The following is a 16,125-nucleotide window of genomic DNA, read 5'->3' on the forward strand; positions in this document are numbered from 1 at the left end:
GCGTGGCTGTGGAGATTTGTGTTCATTCAGCTACAAGGGTGTTAGCGAGGTTGAGGTCAGGCGCTGATGTTGTGATGGTGAGGAGACTCCAGTTCCAGTTCTTCAGTCGGGTTGAGGTCAGGGCTCTGTGCAGGACCCTCCAGTTCTTCTACCTTCTTCCAACCCTCACACACCACGTCTTCATGGAGCTCGCTTTGTGCACAGGGGCAGTGTTCGGGCCTCTTAGTTCCACTGAGGGGAAACTGTAGCCTACTCTACAGCGTACAAACACGTTCTATAGGCCTACAACTGTGTGCTTCAAACTTTGTGGTAACAGTTTGGGGAAGAACCACATGTGGGTGTGATGGTCTGGGGTTTCCATACTATTGTGTTTACACTGAAATGCTTATAGCAAGGCTCAGGTAATTGTTTACATGCAACAGATTAGAGAAACTAGACACACACACACACACACAAAAGGAAATAAACAAATACACTAAAGTAAGGCGCAAAGTGAGCAATTGACAAAGGAGATGAACTGGCTATATAACTATATAACATTTATATATAATAAAATAATATTAAATTATTTTTCTTTCCTTTTAAAAAAATGTCAAATGTCCATTTTATATGTTAGTAAAAATGAAAGATTATTATTATTATTATTATTATTATTGCACAGATTTTATCATGAGTATAGTTAAACTATTTAATTATTATTTATACGTTTAACTATTAAATACATTAAGCAAGTTAGATGAAAAGTATATATAAATATATATATAATATAATATATATATTTTTAAAGATGAACATTTCACTTATATTCAGTTAAGACTTTATTGACTGATATATGATGTGATATTGTATAATATTATTTTTTTTTCACACTGTTTACTACAGTACTACATGATTTTGAGCTCCACTTTTCTTTATATAAACGCATACTCCAGGCCCTAAATAAAGGGTCTAAATGAGATTCAATCCGGGAATTTTATTTTATTTCCGCATTCCTCGTGCCTAGAGATTTGAAACCGTTGACCGTTAAACACGCACGCGCACGTGTTAGTATGCAAGTGCGCGATTTGAAATTTAAAAAAAAAAAAAAAAACCACCACGTCGGTATCTTGTTACACTAATGACATCATCCAAGTCTCTCGTGCGCGGTTGCCAGGGGTTACAGCCTGACATTTCAGTCGCTATAAACAAACCTGCAGGAAGCCAAACTGTGAAGAACACCGTGTTTCTGTGGTTTTATTTAATTTCGGAATCAACTCGTCGCTTTAAAGCGATCATAATTAGTGTGAAAGGGTAACCTACTTCATTACAATACCTTAACTGAAGACAGAGTGACACATTACGTTAGTTTTATTGAAATAATCCAGTCAGGGTTGAGTATTTAGAAGAAAAGTTCTCAGCTAATCACTTTTGGGGATTTTTTTTTTTTTATGAATTTTTTTTTTACAGTCGGAAAGACTTTTCACCTTTATCATGGCGGATTCAGATGTAGGTACCGCGGAAAAAGCGGACAGCTCTGCAGACCCGTATGAGAGAGCAGTGAAGTATCTGGAGAGCCATAACATTCTGCAGATATTTCAGGTAGGAGAACGAGTGCCGTTATCCTGACGATACGGGTTTATTACAATCCCAAACGTGTGAGGTGGAAACTCTGTCATCGCTGGGAACGCCCGTTTATTATTCAGAAATCGTAGCAGCGTTTTATTGCCCGATAAAGCAGTCCTGCACAAGATTAAAGCGTTCCTGAATTCAAAAATCAGTGTTTAAGAGTTGTTGGGGTTTTTTTTGTAATGGACACTAATATGACAGGATATGTAGAAGAAAAAAAAATGATGTTGGAGATATCACTTTTACAGTTCTAGTTATCACTTCAGGGGAAACAAGCGAAATCTTCCATGACTCATCTCGCACTAGTCTTGTGTTCGTCCAATTACATGCTCTCTAGGACGTGTATGTCCCGCCCGAGGGGGCGTGTCTTGCTCTACAGTAGCAAATTAAACATTAGCATTAAACATTCCCTTTCCCAGCTCAGAATAAACGATTGGAGTTGATTCATTCGGAAGAGGGTGGAGTTTGTGTGAGTGCGTATCTAATGGACACTCCTCGAAAAAATAACCCTAACCCTAATCTCAACCCTCTTTGGGCTGTTTAGTGTCAGAACGTCGCTACTTCAGACTGATGGAGAATTCTGTCCTTGTACAACATCAGGGATTCTCCATCAGTAAGAGTCTCCCGGCGGCGACCCTGCGGCTCTCCGTCACTGTCGGCACCTCTGGCGTCCGACCTCGTCTCGAGCACATCGTCTCGTCTCATTGTCTAGGACAGCGGTTCTCAAAGTGGGGTCTAGGGACCCCAGGGATCCGTGAAACATAGCCAGGCGTCTGTGATTTATTTATTTATTTTTAGTTTTGTTACTGTAGTGGAAATCACAACCACATTATATCAACGTTATTATTTTGATGGGTCCAAGCACCAAAGTCAACTCGGACCTCACGTGTTCTATCAACGAACGTTGGAATAGAAAGCTCTACGGCTCTAATAAATAGAAATAATATTACTCGACAAATTGAAATAATGTTCATGAAATAAATTCGTACGGGGGGGGGGGGGGGGGAGGGGTCTGTGGAAGGATTGTTTTTCAGTTAAAGGGGTCCCTGGCTGCCGAAACATTCAGAACCCCTGGTCTAAGATATTGTCCTGGTTAAAGTGAAAGCAGCTGTGAGAAATCCTCCACAGCTGAGAAAAGACTGCGGTTAGACTCTTCTCCGTATCGAGCTAAACTACCGTCAAGTGTGTTTGAACCGGGCGGGGCTGTGCCGTATCTCGAACACTATTGGCTGTCGTGTGAATCAGTCAACACGCCATCACCCTGACTTCCTGTTTCAAAGGACACACGCTGAATCAGATCACAGTCCTCAAACCGTTTCAGGAGGACTTTAACTGTGGTCTAAATGAAAATGAGAATTTTGTTTCAGCAACGCTTTCGAGGAAATTATCAGGATGCGAGACGTCCTAGTCACACCACAGCCAGAAATCATCGGCGAGATCATAAGCAGGTCTGCTGTACGCCGAGCGAGCCCGGGTTATTACTCATCTCATTTTCTCATTTTCTCTCTTTTTTTCTCTTATCAGGAAATCACAGAGAGCCTGGTTTACGACAGACCTGATGACCCCCTGCAGTTTATGTTAGAGCAGGTACACATGGATGTGTTATGAGTTCCCCAGGCAGCTCAGATATTTGTACATCACAAAGCATTTGCAGTGATGGATGTCCACCGACCCAGTGATTTAGCCCATAATTTACTTCATAATTGCTAAAAAAAAAAAGAAAAAAAAAGAAAAAAGCAGAATTATTTGCCAAAAATCCACAACGCAGACGTGTTCAGTTCCAACCCCAGTCCCATACTTCTTATTTAACCAGATCAGCCGCGTTTCATCCGAATCTGAATTCTGCCAGAAGCAGAAGGCGGATATTTAGGAACACGGTTGGTGATTAATAGCCTAAACTTTCGCGAAACAGTCCCTCAGAAACGTTCAGACGTTTGTTGTCTGACGTTTTTTTTTTTTTTTTTAGTTTTGCACTGGAGCTTCACGATTCATGAATCTGACAAGTAATGGACGTGTATCTCACCGACAATATCCCAAATTCCTCCACAAATCTTCACGTATCTCCATCAAACCGCAGCGTTAGGCTTCGTAATCGTATTTGTTTAGATGGCCTACGGGGCGGAGTGATCCCCAATACAGGATGCTGATATAGGGCTGGGCGATACGACGATACGATACAATATCGTCATAAATTATATCACAATACACTTACGCTGAGATATCGAGGTATCGTGATACACTGAGATATCGAGGTATCGTGAGAGCTTCTTCTTCTAATTTTTCTTAGACGGCATTTTACCAAATCTGACTGGACGCAGCTAATTTGATGGTACACATTTTATACTGAACCTCTTTTAAAAGTTACAATGTTTATAATTTTTTCATCTTTTTCAGTTCAAAGTGACTTATTTTGGTAAACGACTGTAAAAGGTTTTTATTTAGTGACTTACTGTTGTGCTGGCGGTTGGTGAGCAAAGCTATATATCGTGATACTCATGTATCGTAAAAATGTTTTCACGTACCGCGGTACGGTATTCCTGTCATATCGCACAGCCCTAGTGCTAAAGAACAAAGCAGGTGTGGGAAAGCTAGCCTCGGATCCTGAGCTCGGCTTCCTGTCCGTGTGGAGTTTCAGTGCATGTGCGCCCCGTGTCCGTGTGGGTTTCATCCAGGGTTTTTCCAGTTTCCTCTCACCTTCTAAGTAGGTGGATCGGTGATGCTAAATCACCTCTAGGTCTGAATGTGCGTGTCAGTGTCCCACAATACACCGCTGTCTCATCCAGGGCGTATTCCCGCCTCACACTCAGGGACGATCCCGGGATAGACTCCGGATCCGGCACCATCCCGACCAGCCACGGAAGATTAGTGAAGGATAGAAAAAGAGGACGGACGCCCCCGTTAATAAACCTTACGTTAGTGTCGTTCGGCTCCACGCTGAAGTTCGGTTGATGTTTACAGACGACAGGAAGTCCCACTGTGTCATAAACCACATCAGCACATTTGGAGAACTGGATGCGGTTTGAGGCGGATATTAACACCAGAGGTGCCAGCTGTGGCATTTTAAGATTTTTGGCCTGTTGCTATGGCGATACAGGAGACATCTAAAAACTAAGCCTCTCTGCTTTCCCAGACGAAGCAGCAGTCAGATAAAGAAACGGAGATCAAATTTGCACCGCCGATTCAGAGGAGGGGAAAGGACGCACGGCGGACGCGTTCGCTTGCAGCAGCAGTTCGTTTCGCTTCACATCGGTGAACTCTGACGTGTAAATTCACAAGCCAGTAGAAAGCACAAAGACGGGACCGACGACCGTTGTTTTTTTCTGTTTTCTTTAAGGGTTTTTGTGCAAAAATTCCTTTTTTCTTCTTCTTAGTAACGTTGTAAAGTAATTTCTGTTATGTGTGAGCTACATTCATCTCATAGCTCCAGTACGAAATAAATAAATAAATAAATAACAACAACATGGACGCACAGAGCCCAGAAGATTTCAGACAACAAATGTCTCAACTGTCCAACTGCACTGCTTTTTTTGTTTTTTTTTTTAACAGACTAAGCCTTTAAACCAGATTATATTTATTTCTTTCTTTATTCTTTTTTTAATGAAAGCATTAATAGGTTTATTGCAAAGCTTTAGCCTTATAAATGTGAGAACTGGAGTTTTTTATTTGTACACAATTATATTTTTACTCTCTATTTTTTTTTTTTTTTTTTTTTACAGTTGCAGAAGAAGATCCGAGCGCGTGACGAGTCGAACGAAGCTGCAAAAGCTGAATAGTTTTCTCCGAAATGGGGTTGTGCAGCATACAATGAAAAGTGTGTTAGCCACGTATTTGCATACTGGAATTATATTCACTGGGATGCAGACATAATTGCAGCTCCTTTTGTAAAAAAAAAACTAAAAAACAAAAAAACAAAACACACACACACACAACCCCCCCCCCCCCAAAAAAAACAAAAAAAACAACCTGATTTATTCCCTATTTTGCTTTGACAATCCTGTTTAGTTTCTTTTATGAGATATTATTTGTATTCAGACCAGAGCGACTCGTCCGCAGCGTCTTTTGCAAACCTGGCGAGCAGGCCGAAGAGAACTTCCCGAGAGGGAAAATATTCTTTAAAACACCCGAGCAGGATCGGCGAAGTTCTGCAGGTGACGAGGAAAAATCGATCCGTCCGAAGAACATGACGAAAGTAGATTTGTACTAAGAAACTGGCTTTAGGTTTGCAGTGAAAACAAACACTGGCTCACACACTGTATTGAGATTTGCATGAGGGTATTTTGGCTGTAGGAGTAAAGGAAGTCTTTGTTTGTAGTAGGTTTACCTTTCAGTGTATCGCTCTGGTCATCATCCTGCGCTTTGAAGCTGCATCTGCTGTTTCAGCTGCGCCACATAAAGCCCTGTTAAGTACATCCTTTCTATGTGATTTAAGGGGAGCCAGGAGCGCAGGGCTGAAAAACAAGAGACGTGTCTCCGTCCTGGTGGATTAAGCACGAATGAGAATTGGATTTCGGTACGTAAGGTTAGAACAGACCGTTTTCTCTCTCTCTCTTTCTTTTTTTTTTTTTTGGTACTCAGAATAAGCGCTTCTGACAACGTGCTATTACTCAGGAACATCATGAATCTTAATAAGGCCTGCCAGGCACCGTTCATCAATCAGGTTATAGGACTCGACCGAAGTTTATAACGATCGTATCAAAGCTGTCGGATGAACGGAATCCTGAAATGAGTTCGCATTGGTGTTTTACATTGCATCGATTTGTCAGTTTCTACGTAGGCATGCGCTGATAATCAGGAGTATAGTGAGTAAGGAATAAAACATCGTCGACATCGCCAACGTCGTGCTGTTATAGGAAAACAATCAGCGATGAGGTTACTGTTAGCACCCCGACACTGACTGTTGCCCTACACCAGCACGTCCTGAAGTGCTTTATTCCTCTTATACCACAGTACTAACTGTTATACTAAGCAAACGATCATACAACGTTTTACTGATGGAAGAACGACACGTCATACTTTTTATCCATTTGTAGTTACACGTAATGTGAAACAAGCTAGTTCCTGTTATCACCTAGCAGCTATAAACGGTCGTTCTTTCACCAGCCTCTCTCTCTCTCACTCTCTCAATCTCTCTTTCTCTCTCTCTCCGAGTTACCAAGAAAGCGCAAAGAAGTGTAAACGCCTCAGTCCTGAAGATATCACAAAAAACATACAGCGTTACCTTTGAGTGCTGACACTGGAGACTCCTTCCGTGAATGTTAAACAAACCGTCACCGTATCAGCAATTACACACTTTTAAAAAAAAAAAAAAAAAAAAAATCCCGTTTACAGGAAGCGTCCCTGTGAACGAGGGGAACGATAACGTATCGGAACGAGCGCGTCGATATTAATATAAAGCAGCGACTTGCAGCTGCGCTACTGTCAGAGCCGCTGTTACGGAAACTTCATCAACACAAATCAATCCCAGCTGAATTCAGCAGTGCTGTGGGAACACATTGAGTTATTTATCATGAACAATATTGTTATAATAATAATAATAATCAAATAAAAAAAAGAAGCCTCCCTGCAATTGCAGTCTAAAGTTTGTCATTTTGGGCAAATCTTCAAAAGCTCGACTCCTCGGACTTTCACAACAGGTGAATAAGCGTGTGGTAAATTTCATATACAGTACAGTAATAATATCCTAAAGCATGATGGACGTTAACTCTTAACACATTTCTTTAAACACTGTGCGTAGATGTCCTCTACGACGATACTTCCCTATGCAGCTGCTTTTAAATTCCACTACTTAAAATCAAACAGCGTGGAACACATGCACATTTCATACAGTAAATATTAAGTATATTTATTTGTGTTGTTTACAGTGGATACGTATAATAAATCCAGTTTAAGAAATAAAACTTTTTTTTTTTAAATTACACAGTTAGTGTTCTTTGGTTACAGTTATTGACAACATAAACATTTCTTTCTTTTTGTCTCCTTACAGGAACATATAGAATGTACATTTGTGCTTCATGTCTTTCTGTGAAACATCCCATATGTTTAATACTGTATTATCAACACGCCCTCGTCGACTTACAGCACAAGAGAGCACATTTTTAAACACGGCCTCGTCGACTTACAGCACAAGAGAGCACATTTTTAAACACGGCCTCTGCGTTTTCCTCACCAATTTGTACGCTCTGTGCCAATTAGCTGATTCCATAAGATTCGATATTCCCATGCTGACACCAATCTCAACAAACTTTTGGGAGGTCGGACGGTCGGGGGTTCAAGCCACAGCACTGCCAAGCTGCCACTGTTGGGTCCTTGAGCAAGGCCCTTAACCCAGTCTGCTCCAGGGGGCGCTGTTTCATGGCTGACCCTGCGCTCTGACCCCAACTTCCTGACATGCTGGGGTATCCGAATTTCACTGTGCTGTAATGTACACGTGATCAATAAAGACAAATTATCATTAAACTTCACTCGAACTGACAGAGCAATCCAACGACCCTTACGCTACAATCCGTCGTACACGGAAAAGCCCGACCTCCGACACGGAAAAGTGCAACGGAGCAGTCATGCGACTTTCAATTCCCCGACGGGAACTCGGACAACGTCCACCGAGCCCTATCTCCATCAAATTCCGAGACTAACCATACAAATACGATTACGCTCGGCGCATCCGTGGGTTTTTTTTTTTCCCCGAGCCGAAGCACCGGAAGGCGTTTCGATCACGGCTCGTGAGTACGCCGGATTGCAGCGTTAAGCCGTGAAGCAGACGAGAGCGTGTTCAAATCAGCGTCAGAACCTTCACTTTCTTCTGCTTTCCATCATTCTGTTTCTCTCAAACAAAACATCTACTTCCAGATCCCAACCAGCGAATTCAAAGCAAGGCTTATCCCAGCAAAACTCGTATTTTTATACACTGTAACAAAGCAAAATGTGTGTCCTTACTATAAACTACTATAGCAATTTCCCCAGGATCTACATCTGCAGCTGTAACGAGTCGTTTTTATACAACAGTGACGTTCTCAACACTGAGAATATGAGACACAAACTGCATAAATAAATACACACGATGAATTTCCAGGCAATTTCTTTTGTACAATCAATAGCGTTTTTCTTATAGATATTTAGTTCTATGTCTCAGTATGATATTATATCACAATATACCGTAACAATAAGCATACGCAATACTGTTGACCTTCAGAATATCGACTCCTGTGCTCCATTCAGAAGGAGGTGGTTAATGTAGCCAGCATTTATTTATTTATTTATATTTAATTTATTTATATGGGCAGCATTTGAGGTTTATATTTTTCATGGATTTTTTTTTAAAAAAAAAAGAAAAAAAGAAAAAGAAATGAAAAAATGCATCAGAACGGTGCCACCAAGGTTCATGTCTGGTTACGTAAACCTCAGTGAAAAGGAATTTCTCACATTGTGAATAATTAATATGGGCATTCAACATTTATACGCTGTCCTTGATGGTGTCATGATGACAAGCCGTTTGTGTCGGTTAAAGCTAGACTCGAATGTTCCAAGATGAAGATGAAAAGAAAACAAAAATGAAGTATAAAATAACGATTACGAATCGAGACTTCAAGGTTTTAAGGCTGCATGTAAATTTGTGCATATTAATTGCACCATCGTTATAACGCTGCATATTTGATGTATTGCCACATCCCATATTTACTCCACTGCAAACAAAAAGGAAAAAAAAATATATATATATATCTCAATGCCTTTTTCTCCCCGTTTTTCTCTCTTAAAACATCGACATGACAACACTATAAGCAGGATATATATATATATATATATATATATATATATATATATATATATATATATATATATATATATATATACTTTTTTTTCATTCCATTTGATTTCAGTTATCAGGTATCCAATCAGATTTGGGCTCTCATTCCATAATCCCTGAAATGGGTATGCAAGGAAGAATTAAATACACACATCGGACGATGTAATACTATTTAGAAATCTGACCCGAACGACAAAAATCCCCTGAATTATTTGATTGCTTGATCCGTGTAACACTTCTTTGTAATTCGGTGGAACTTCATCTTCACCGTCTTCACCATTTCGAGAGCACGTGAGCCAGAAACGTACAGCAGTTAACACTAAACGTATCTTCAATGCTACTTCACTGAAACAAAATAATAAAATGCTTTTGATTTATCTTCAAGGGCTCCTTGATGTGATAAAGTTCCTTAGCAGCAGCATTTTACAACAACGAAAAAGTCCTACATTTATCGCCTGTAGAATTAAACGGCACCTTGTTAGTCGAGAATGTTTTGGTCAGCAAGTAGAATATGGTGCAGGAAATAAACAGGAACTTCTTACATTCAGCAACTGTTCTCTAGCTATGACGTGAACATTCACGAGTCTAACAGGCGGCTCACTCGATCTGCCGACTGCTCCTGTTGTCGAAAATCATAGACCTCCTCTGGGGCTGGTAAAAGCAGCTTGTAGAGGTTTCCAATCTCTGTCCGCTCTTGGGCAACGTCATCTTGCTTCGTAGGGTGACCCCGTCGGGGGTTTTAAGGTTCTCTGTGAGCTCCTTAGAGAGGACGTCAAGAGGAGATGTTTCAGCAGGACTCTTGATGGGTGACAGGACAAGTTTTCCGTCGTCCACCGCTGGGTGATAGTCCATGATAGGAAAGGGAGGACTGAAGAGAATGAGGCTCTGGGGTCTTGGACGATTCCGGAAGGAAGACCTTTGAAGTAAGGTAGATCTTTCTGGTCTGGGACAGTCCATAAAGGAGTCTCCGTTGGCAGACCGCTTCCTCCTCAGTACGGGAAACTCAGGGGCCGGCGCTGCCTTGCACATGTCGGGTGTTTTTTCCATGGACGCCTGTCTGTGGATCCTTGTGACCGGTTTGCAGTTTTCCCTTTCCTCTTTGGAATCCTTTACTGCCTGGAGAGGAGGTAAAGTATCTGCTTTCTCTACTTTGATCTTCTCAGGTCCACTTTCCCGTTTGTCTTGCTCATGGCCGGCCTTCTCCGGATGAACCGGATGTGGTACGTGGCTGTACTGGACTTTCGGAGGTACAACAGGCACCGCTTTGGCTTGACACGTTTTGATCATGAACGCAGTGCGCACCGAAGACACGCTAACCGGCGCTGAGTTGCGTCGCATGGGTGCTTGTCGGTCCCTTAGGAACATCTCCAGTTCCAGAGACAACCCATCGTGCTTTGTTCCAGAAGGGGTGATTGCCCCCCTCTGCAAAGAGGAATGGTCTGCAAGATCAAAGTTCTGCTGATTTGAGATGTCCCTGATGCACCGGTTTCCCAAATCCAGGTTAAGGGAGTATGGTCTGTGTTTCGGAGCAATGTTTTCCTCGTTCCTCACGGCAACGCAGGGCTCGTGAGAGACCTGTCGTTGAAATCTTTGAGAATAGACCGAAGTCTTTGGTTTTGGTGCACCACTGTTCCTCCTTGGGATTCTGGTAGTCTCCTCTTGGTGGACGGTAGTCTTGGCTTGTGGAGGCTGTGGAAGGTCCTGTTTCATCTCCTCTTTCTCTCCGGGTTCTTCAAAGGTATCACCAGGTAAGAGCTCAGTTATGTTTTCACAACCTGACTCATCTGCTTTTTTGACATTGGAAGAGAGCTCGAGACCAGGTTCACGGGTTATAGCTGTATTTTCTGGTGCTTTCCCTGCTGTAGGTTCTTCATCCACAATCTTCTCGTCTTTTTGTGATTGATTGTGATTGATGCTCGACTCGTGAGATGTTTTGATTTCAGCTCCCGAAGCTGGCGCTGGTGTTTTAAACAGAGAGAAAAGATCTTCCAGTTTTGTTGAGTGGAGCGGGCTTGTGACCCACTGTTTGGCGGTGCTCAAGTCTTCCCAGGGCTCCACTTGATCCAGTCCTGCCAAATGACTCCCCCAAATATCGTCATCATCTTGACTCGGAATTTCTATAGTGAGGCGTTTTTCGTCCGAGCATTTCGAAAGCCTTTCAATCTTACCCTTTACTTTGGATGTTAAATGAACAGTAATACTGCTCGTTTTCTTCTTGTCGTTTTTACCGTCATCATGGTCCTTTGGTAAGTCTACATTCTGGTCTGTAGACGAGTCAGGAATTTTAGCACATGGTTCGTTATCAAGACTAGAACCATAAGCAATGGCGTCATTGTTTCCCGTGGCTGAAGGATCTTCAGGTGAAGAAACTGAAGGCCAGGGATCAGCATCTTGGAGAATATCCGTCTCCTTCAACTGAAGGAAGGGTGAGAGCTGCAACTTGTGTGCCATAACGTCCAGTGACTCAAACGAATCCAAGCTCTTGTGATCCTTTTTATCGGCGACTAGGTAATTCCAGTCAATGACGTGCCTGGATGGCGTTTCCGGCGATAGCCTCGACGTCGTGTTAAAAAGTGTAGCACCTGAACGGTCCACCATGAGACCTTTTATGATGTCTTTGAAGTGTTCCTTCGAGGACACTGGGTGAGTAGGTAAACTGCTTCTTCTTTTAGCTTGAGCAGTAAGATTCAGAGCACCATCATGTCCAGTGATTTCGCTCAAAGAGCCACTTGTTTTCAATTGGTCCTTCGGAACGTTGGTTTCGGCCTCGGTGATCCTGAGCTCTGGATCGATCGACTCTATGGCCTGTACGAGACAATAAAAGTGGTTCGATTAGTCTACGTTGGGATTTAGACACTAATCTAGACTATTTAAAAAATATCTTTAATATAATTCATTCATTAATTGTTTAAGATAATACAGTTACTTAATACAATAGTTCAGGGACGGATTACTGACCGCGCCTACTGGGTACGTTCCGAGGGTGAATTAAAAAATGATCTTAATCCTAGTGAAGGGAATTTAAAAATTTGGGGAAATGAAGTTGGAAATGTTATAGGTGTGTGAGCGGTCAGTTGGTTCCTCACTGTTTTTTTAACCGCAGAGAAGCGGATGAAATAAACATCGATAACCGAAAACCAACGTTATGTGTGTGTGTCGATGAAAATAACACTGGAAAAAAAATAGAAAGAGAAGACAGAAAACATCAATTTTCCTTAACGAAGTCCGATTAAAAGCAAATTAAAACGTGCAGTTCGTAAATGAAGACCTGCCGTGAGGTCACGTTGTTAAAGAGCTGGGTCTTGGTGGATGAGTCTGCGGGCTGAAGAGTAAAAATGAAAATGCTCATAATGGATGTGCGATGTAGTCGTTTGTACGTGTTGGGTTGTGGGGCGATCAGGGCTCGATGGAGAGGAAAGCTCGGTTAAGGTTCCTGCCCTGGGGTCCAGGATTTACTAATCCCTCCCTGATAGTTATGGTAATGAATGTAAGAATATCGCAGAAAACTCATTAAAGTAGACAGCGATTGCAACACTCTTATATTCTTGAAAAGGACGAGGAAGCAATGTGTAAATTGGTACGAGGAAACACTTGGAAATGCTCTTGTTAACTGTGCACTCTCATCGGCTTCACCCTGACTCACGCCAGGCAAACAAGGACCTAAGGACTAGTAGATTCCTGACTAGAAATAATGATATTATTATCACTCTTACCAGTTGGTCCAGTTTTTTTGGCTCAGTGAGCTGCGTTGATGAGGCGTCCAGTTCTTTCCCAGAGGATTGAGGCATTTCTTTGTGGTTTTCTGTTGCTTTAGACTGAGATGGCATTAAGTTCTCTGACATTTCTACAGGAGGCTTTACCTTCACATCACTGCCTGAAAGAGTGAACCGAGAAGAAGGTCTTCGTTAGACAGAGATTTACATTCTTTCCAGGTCATAATGATTTGTTCTTACTGTGGGACGATAACGATTCTTTGCTGCTACTGCTCCCAACAAATGCTTTATTAACATTTAAAAGCAGCTCATTACATGAAACGCGTTATCTGTAAATCTAGGATTATTTGAGCCACATTCATGTGCACATTTGCATGCACAGACACGCACACACACAATATTATCTTACTCTGTGCTGCTGTTTCGGAGGGGACCACCCCGGTGCTCCTCTCATTCATTCGACTCTCCTCTGTGGGGACGGAGCTGCTGTTGCTATAGATACCGTATCCGCCGCTGTTGCCGAGCGGGTTCTCTCTGCCCCCAAATAGTCTCTCCCTGTCTCGGAAATCAAAGCTCCCACTGTTGCCGGGGTGTGGCTCTCTAAAGCTAGCACTTCCCAAGCTTCCCAAACTGCGCTCCCGTTCTTTCCCTGCTACCCTGCAGGGGGTGCTGTTGGAACTGATGACCGCAGAGACGCGCAACGGCACGGACACGGCGAACGGCTCCGAGATGTTCAGCGCCTTACGTTGATGCCTCGGCGAGGACTCCAAGGGGAACAAGCTGCCCGGAAAAGACGGCCTCGACGAGCCGTTGTGCGAGGAACCGGAATACAACATCCGGCGGTTTTTCGGGGACGTGGGCCGGCACGTGGACAACTCGTCCCCTTTGAAGACCTTCAGCTGCTCAGGAAGCGCGCGCTGTAACTGAGACGAAGCTGAAGACGAAGAAGACGGAGAAGATGACGACGAGGCGTTTTGAGTTTTCCCATCCCCGGTTTCGCCGCTAGCTTTTCGCAGTTCAAACTCCCAGTTCGGATCCTGTTCGTCAGGATCGTAGTTGATGTCCGAACCCAGGGTTCGGGATTTCACCACAGGAGCGAAGAATCCGTTTTTTCGTCCTGCCGACGCGGCTTTACCGTCATCTGAGCGGGATTAGAATAACTGGGTTAAAATATTTGCAGTTACACGTGAGATATCGTACAGGTTTTGAGGATTTAAAATGTTTGGGGGTTTTTTTGTTGCATTTAATAAATCGGATGAGTGAATAACGTCCTGAAGTGCGTACAGACGAAAATCTTGGTGCTATATGATTAAAAATATGGCACTGTTTCACTTCAGAATATTACAAAATACTGATTAGAGCACAGGTGTGATGTATGTAAATGAGGCTTTTCACAGGACACCTGATGCTCCGTTGATTGTTTCTGTACCACTTCACACATACAAACGCTAACAGTACACTCTGTACAGTACACTCTGCACTTTTCACAGGGTTTTTTTTTACCCCCACTTGTACAGAATCCAGTATTTAAACATATACACAATGGAGAGTGTGGGTTATTTCGTGCTCATGGGGTTGTGTTGTAGCTCCACCTGTTGGCAGCGAGCAGAGGGAATCCATGCTCTTGGACGGCCGTATCCCGGTCTTTTCTGTGGAAGGAAGGAAGGAAAAAGAATTGTCTCCATTTTATGTTTCAAAAGCACATCTGTTTAACGCCGTGTGAAATTACACATTATGACTCCGATAATGATGTGTGACCGCACATCTTATTAGATTTTTAGACGCCATTAACATTGAGTAATGAAAGTCAAATTCTCTCTTGAAGCTCTCTGATACGGAGAGGGAAGGAAAAGGAAAAGGAAGCAGCGGATAAAAAGGGTTGGGGTTTTTTTTTTTTCAACATCAGATACGTGTCATTTCAAACGTCCAAACACTCCAAAGCAAAGCAAGTCTTTACTCCTTTCCTTTTTACAGAAATTCTTTCGTTCTCAAAATCCCCCAATCCTTCAACCGTAATTAGCGTCCAGTGTTCGCTAGTGATGGACGCAGAAAAATTCATATAATCAGATTACTTACTATTTTCCCCCCCCTTCATTTTCTTGCATCGTAATTTTCTTATTACAGCCAGGAACCAGACAGCAGCCCTACATGTGCGGCTTCAAATCTATTGCTAATGTGAGAAAGAGCACTCTGTCCAAATACGTGCTTAAGATCTGCCATAAAGGATGTGTCCCTATTATGAGATTTTGTTTAATCTTAACATGTTAATCACCTGCGTGTACCTGCAAGACAAATCACCTGCGTGTACTCGTTTCAGCATTCAAGAGTAACAAACTTTTCCCTTCAGTATGTACCTTTCTGAGTACGTTTCTTTTTCCTTTTGTATATATATATATATATATATATATATATATATATATATATATATATATATATATATATATATAAACAGCAGGCTATGAGATTGTTCTACACAAGTGTAATGAAATTAATTAAAGCGGTTAGATTAGATTAGATTAGAAGTAGTCCGATGATCCGATGCGTTTAGTGTTTTAAGTAATATAAAGGATTATATTACCTTTAGATTACGTTAATGCCTTTAGTTGTACCGGATCACATTTCCTCAGTAATTCACCCGACACTACTTGGGTATTAAACCTGAACACTTTATCTTTAGGTATTAATCAAATATCGGAGTGAAATTCAATAATCGCTCCATTATGAGCTAGGCGTTAGCTTAAGATATCTCTCAGCTGGAATCTATAGTGATGAACCCTAACCTTTATTTTCCTCTACACATGTATACGCTTAAACTGACCAATCAGCAACCTGCATTTCATTTGAATTTCAATATTAATTTTATTTGTACAGCACTTTTAACAATAGACATCAGCTTTACGGAAATCCAGGTGTATGTTTAGATCCCTGAAGTGAACCATTCTGAGGTGACAGTGGAGAGGAAAAACTCCCTGAGGCGACATGACAAGACATTTTTCCGTGGCACTT

General features: G+C 42.1%; 2 protein-coding genes across 9 annotated transcripts in view; one reads left to right on the top strand and one right to left on the bottom strand.

Annotated features, from left to right (window-relative positions):
• The first annotated feature begins 1,117 nt into the window (after positions 1–1,117).
• tex55 (testis expressed 55) lies at positions 1,118–8,655 on the top strand. 8 transcript variants are annotated; one of them, XR_008385073.1, is made up of 6 exons: positions 1,119–1,290; positions 1,447–1,578; positions 3,130–3,192; positions 5,322–5,416; positions 6,035–6,115; positions 7,589–8,655. XR_008385073.1 is itself a non-coding variant. In XM_053618485.1 (4 exons), the coding sequence occupies exons 2-4, from the start codon at positions 1,471–1,473 to the stop codon at positions 5,376–5,378; spliced, it is 228 nt and encodes a 75-aa protein (XP_053474460.1). In that variant the 5' UTR covers positions 1,122–1,340; positions 1,447–1,470; the 3' UTR covers positions 5,379–5,519. The 8 variants fall into 8 exon arrangements, 2 of the variants coding, with proteins under 2 accessions (XP_053474460.1, XP_053474459.1); XR_008385069.1 differs by having other exon boundaries at positions 1,118–1,290; positions 5,322–7,430; XR_008385070.1 differs by having other exon boundaries at positions 1,118–1,290; positions 5,322–6,115; positions 6,369–8,655.
• Positions 8,656–9,460: 805 nt separating this feature from the next.
• The window catches only part of arhgap31 (Rho GTPase activating protein 31), a 31,023-nt gene continuing 24,358 nt past the window's right edge, over positions 9,461–16,125 (bottom strand). The window contains exons 9-12 of the mRNA XM_053618111.1: positions 14,712–14,768; positions 13,529–14,260; positions 13,120–13,280; positions 9,461–12,211 (exon numbers count right to left, since the gene is read on the bottom strand). Coding sequence (XP_053474086.1) covers positions 10,004–12,211; positions 13,120–13,280; positions 13,529–14,260; positions 14,712–14,768 — 3,158 coding nt within the window. The 3' untranslated portion in view covers positions 9,461–10,003. The remainder of the gene's footprint in view (positions 12,212–13,119; positions 13,281–13,528; positions 14,261–14,711; positions 14,769–16,125) is intronic.

This window comes from Ictalurus furcatus, chromosome 28, assembly GCF_023375685.1.
Source record: "Ictalurus furcatus strain D&B chromosome 28, Billie_1.0, whole genome shotgun sequence".
Classification (NCBI taxonomy): Eukaryota; Metazoa; Chordata; class Actinopteri; order Siluriformes; family Ictaluridae; genus Ictalurus; species Ictalurus furcatus.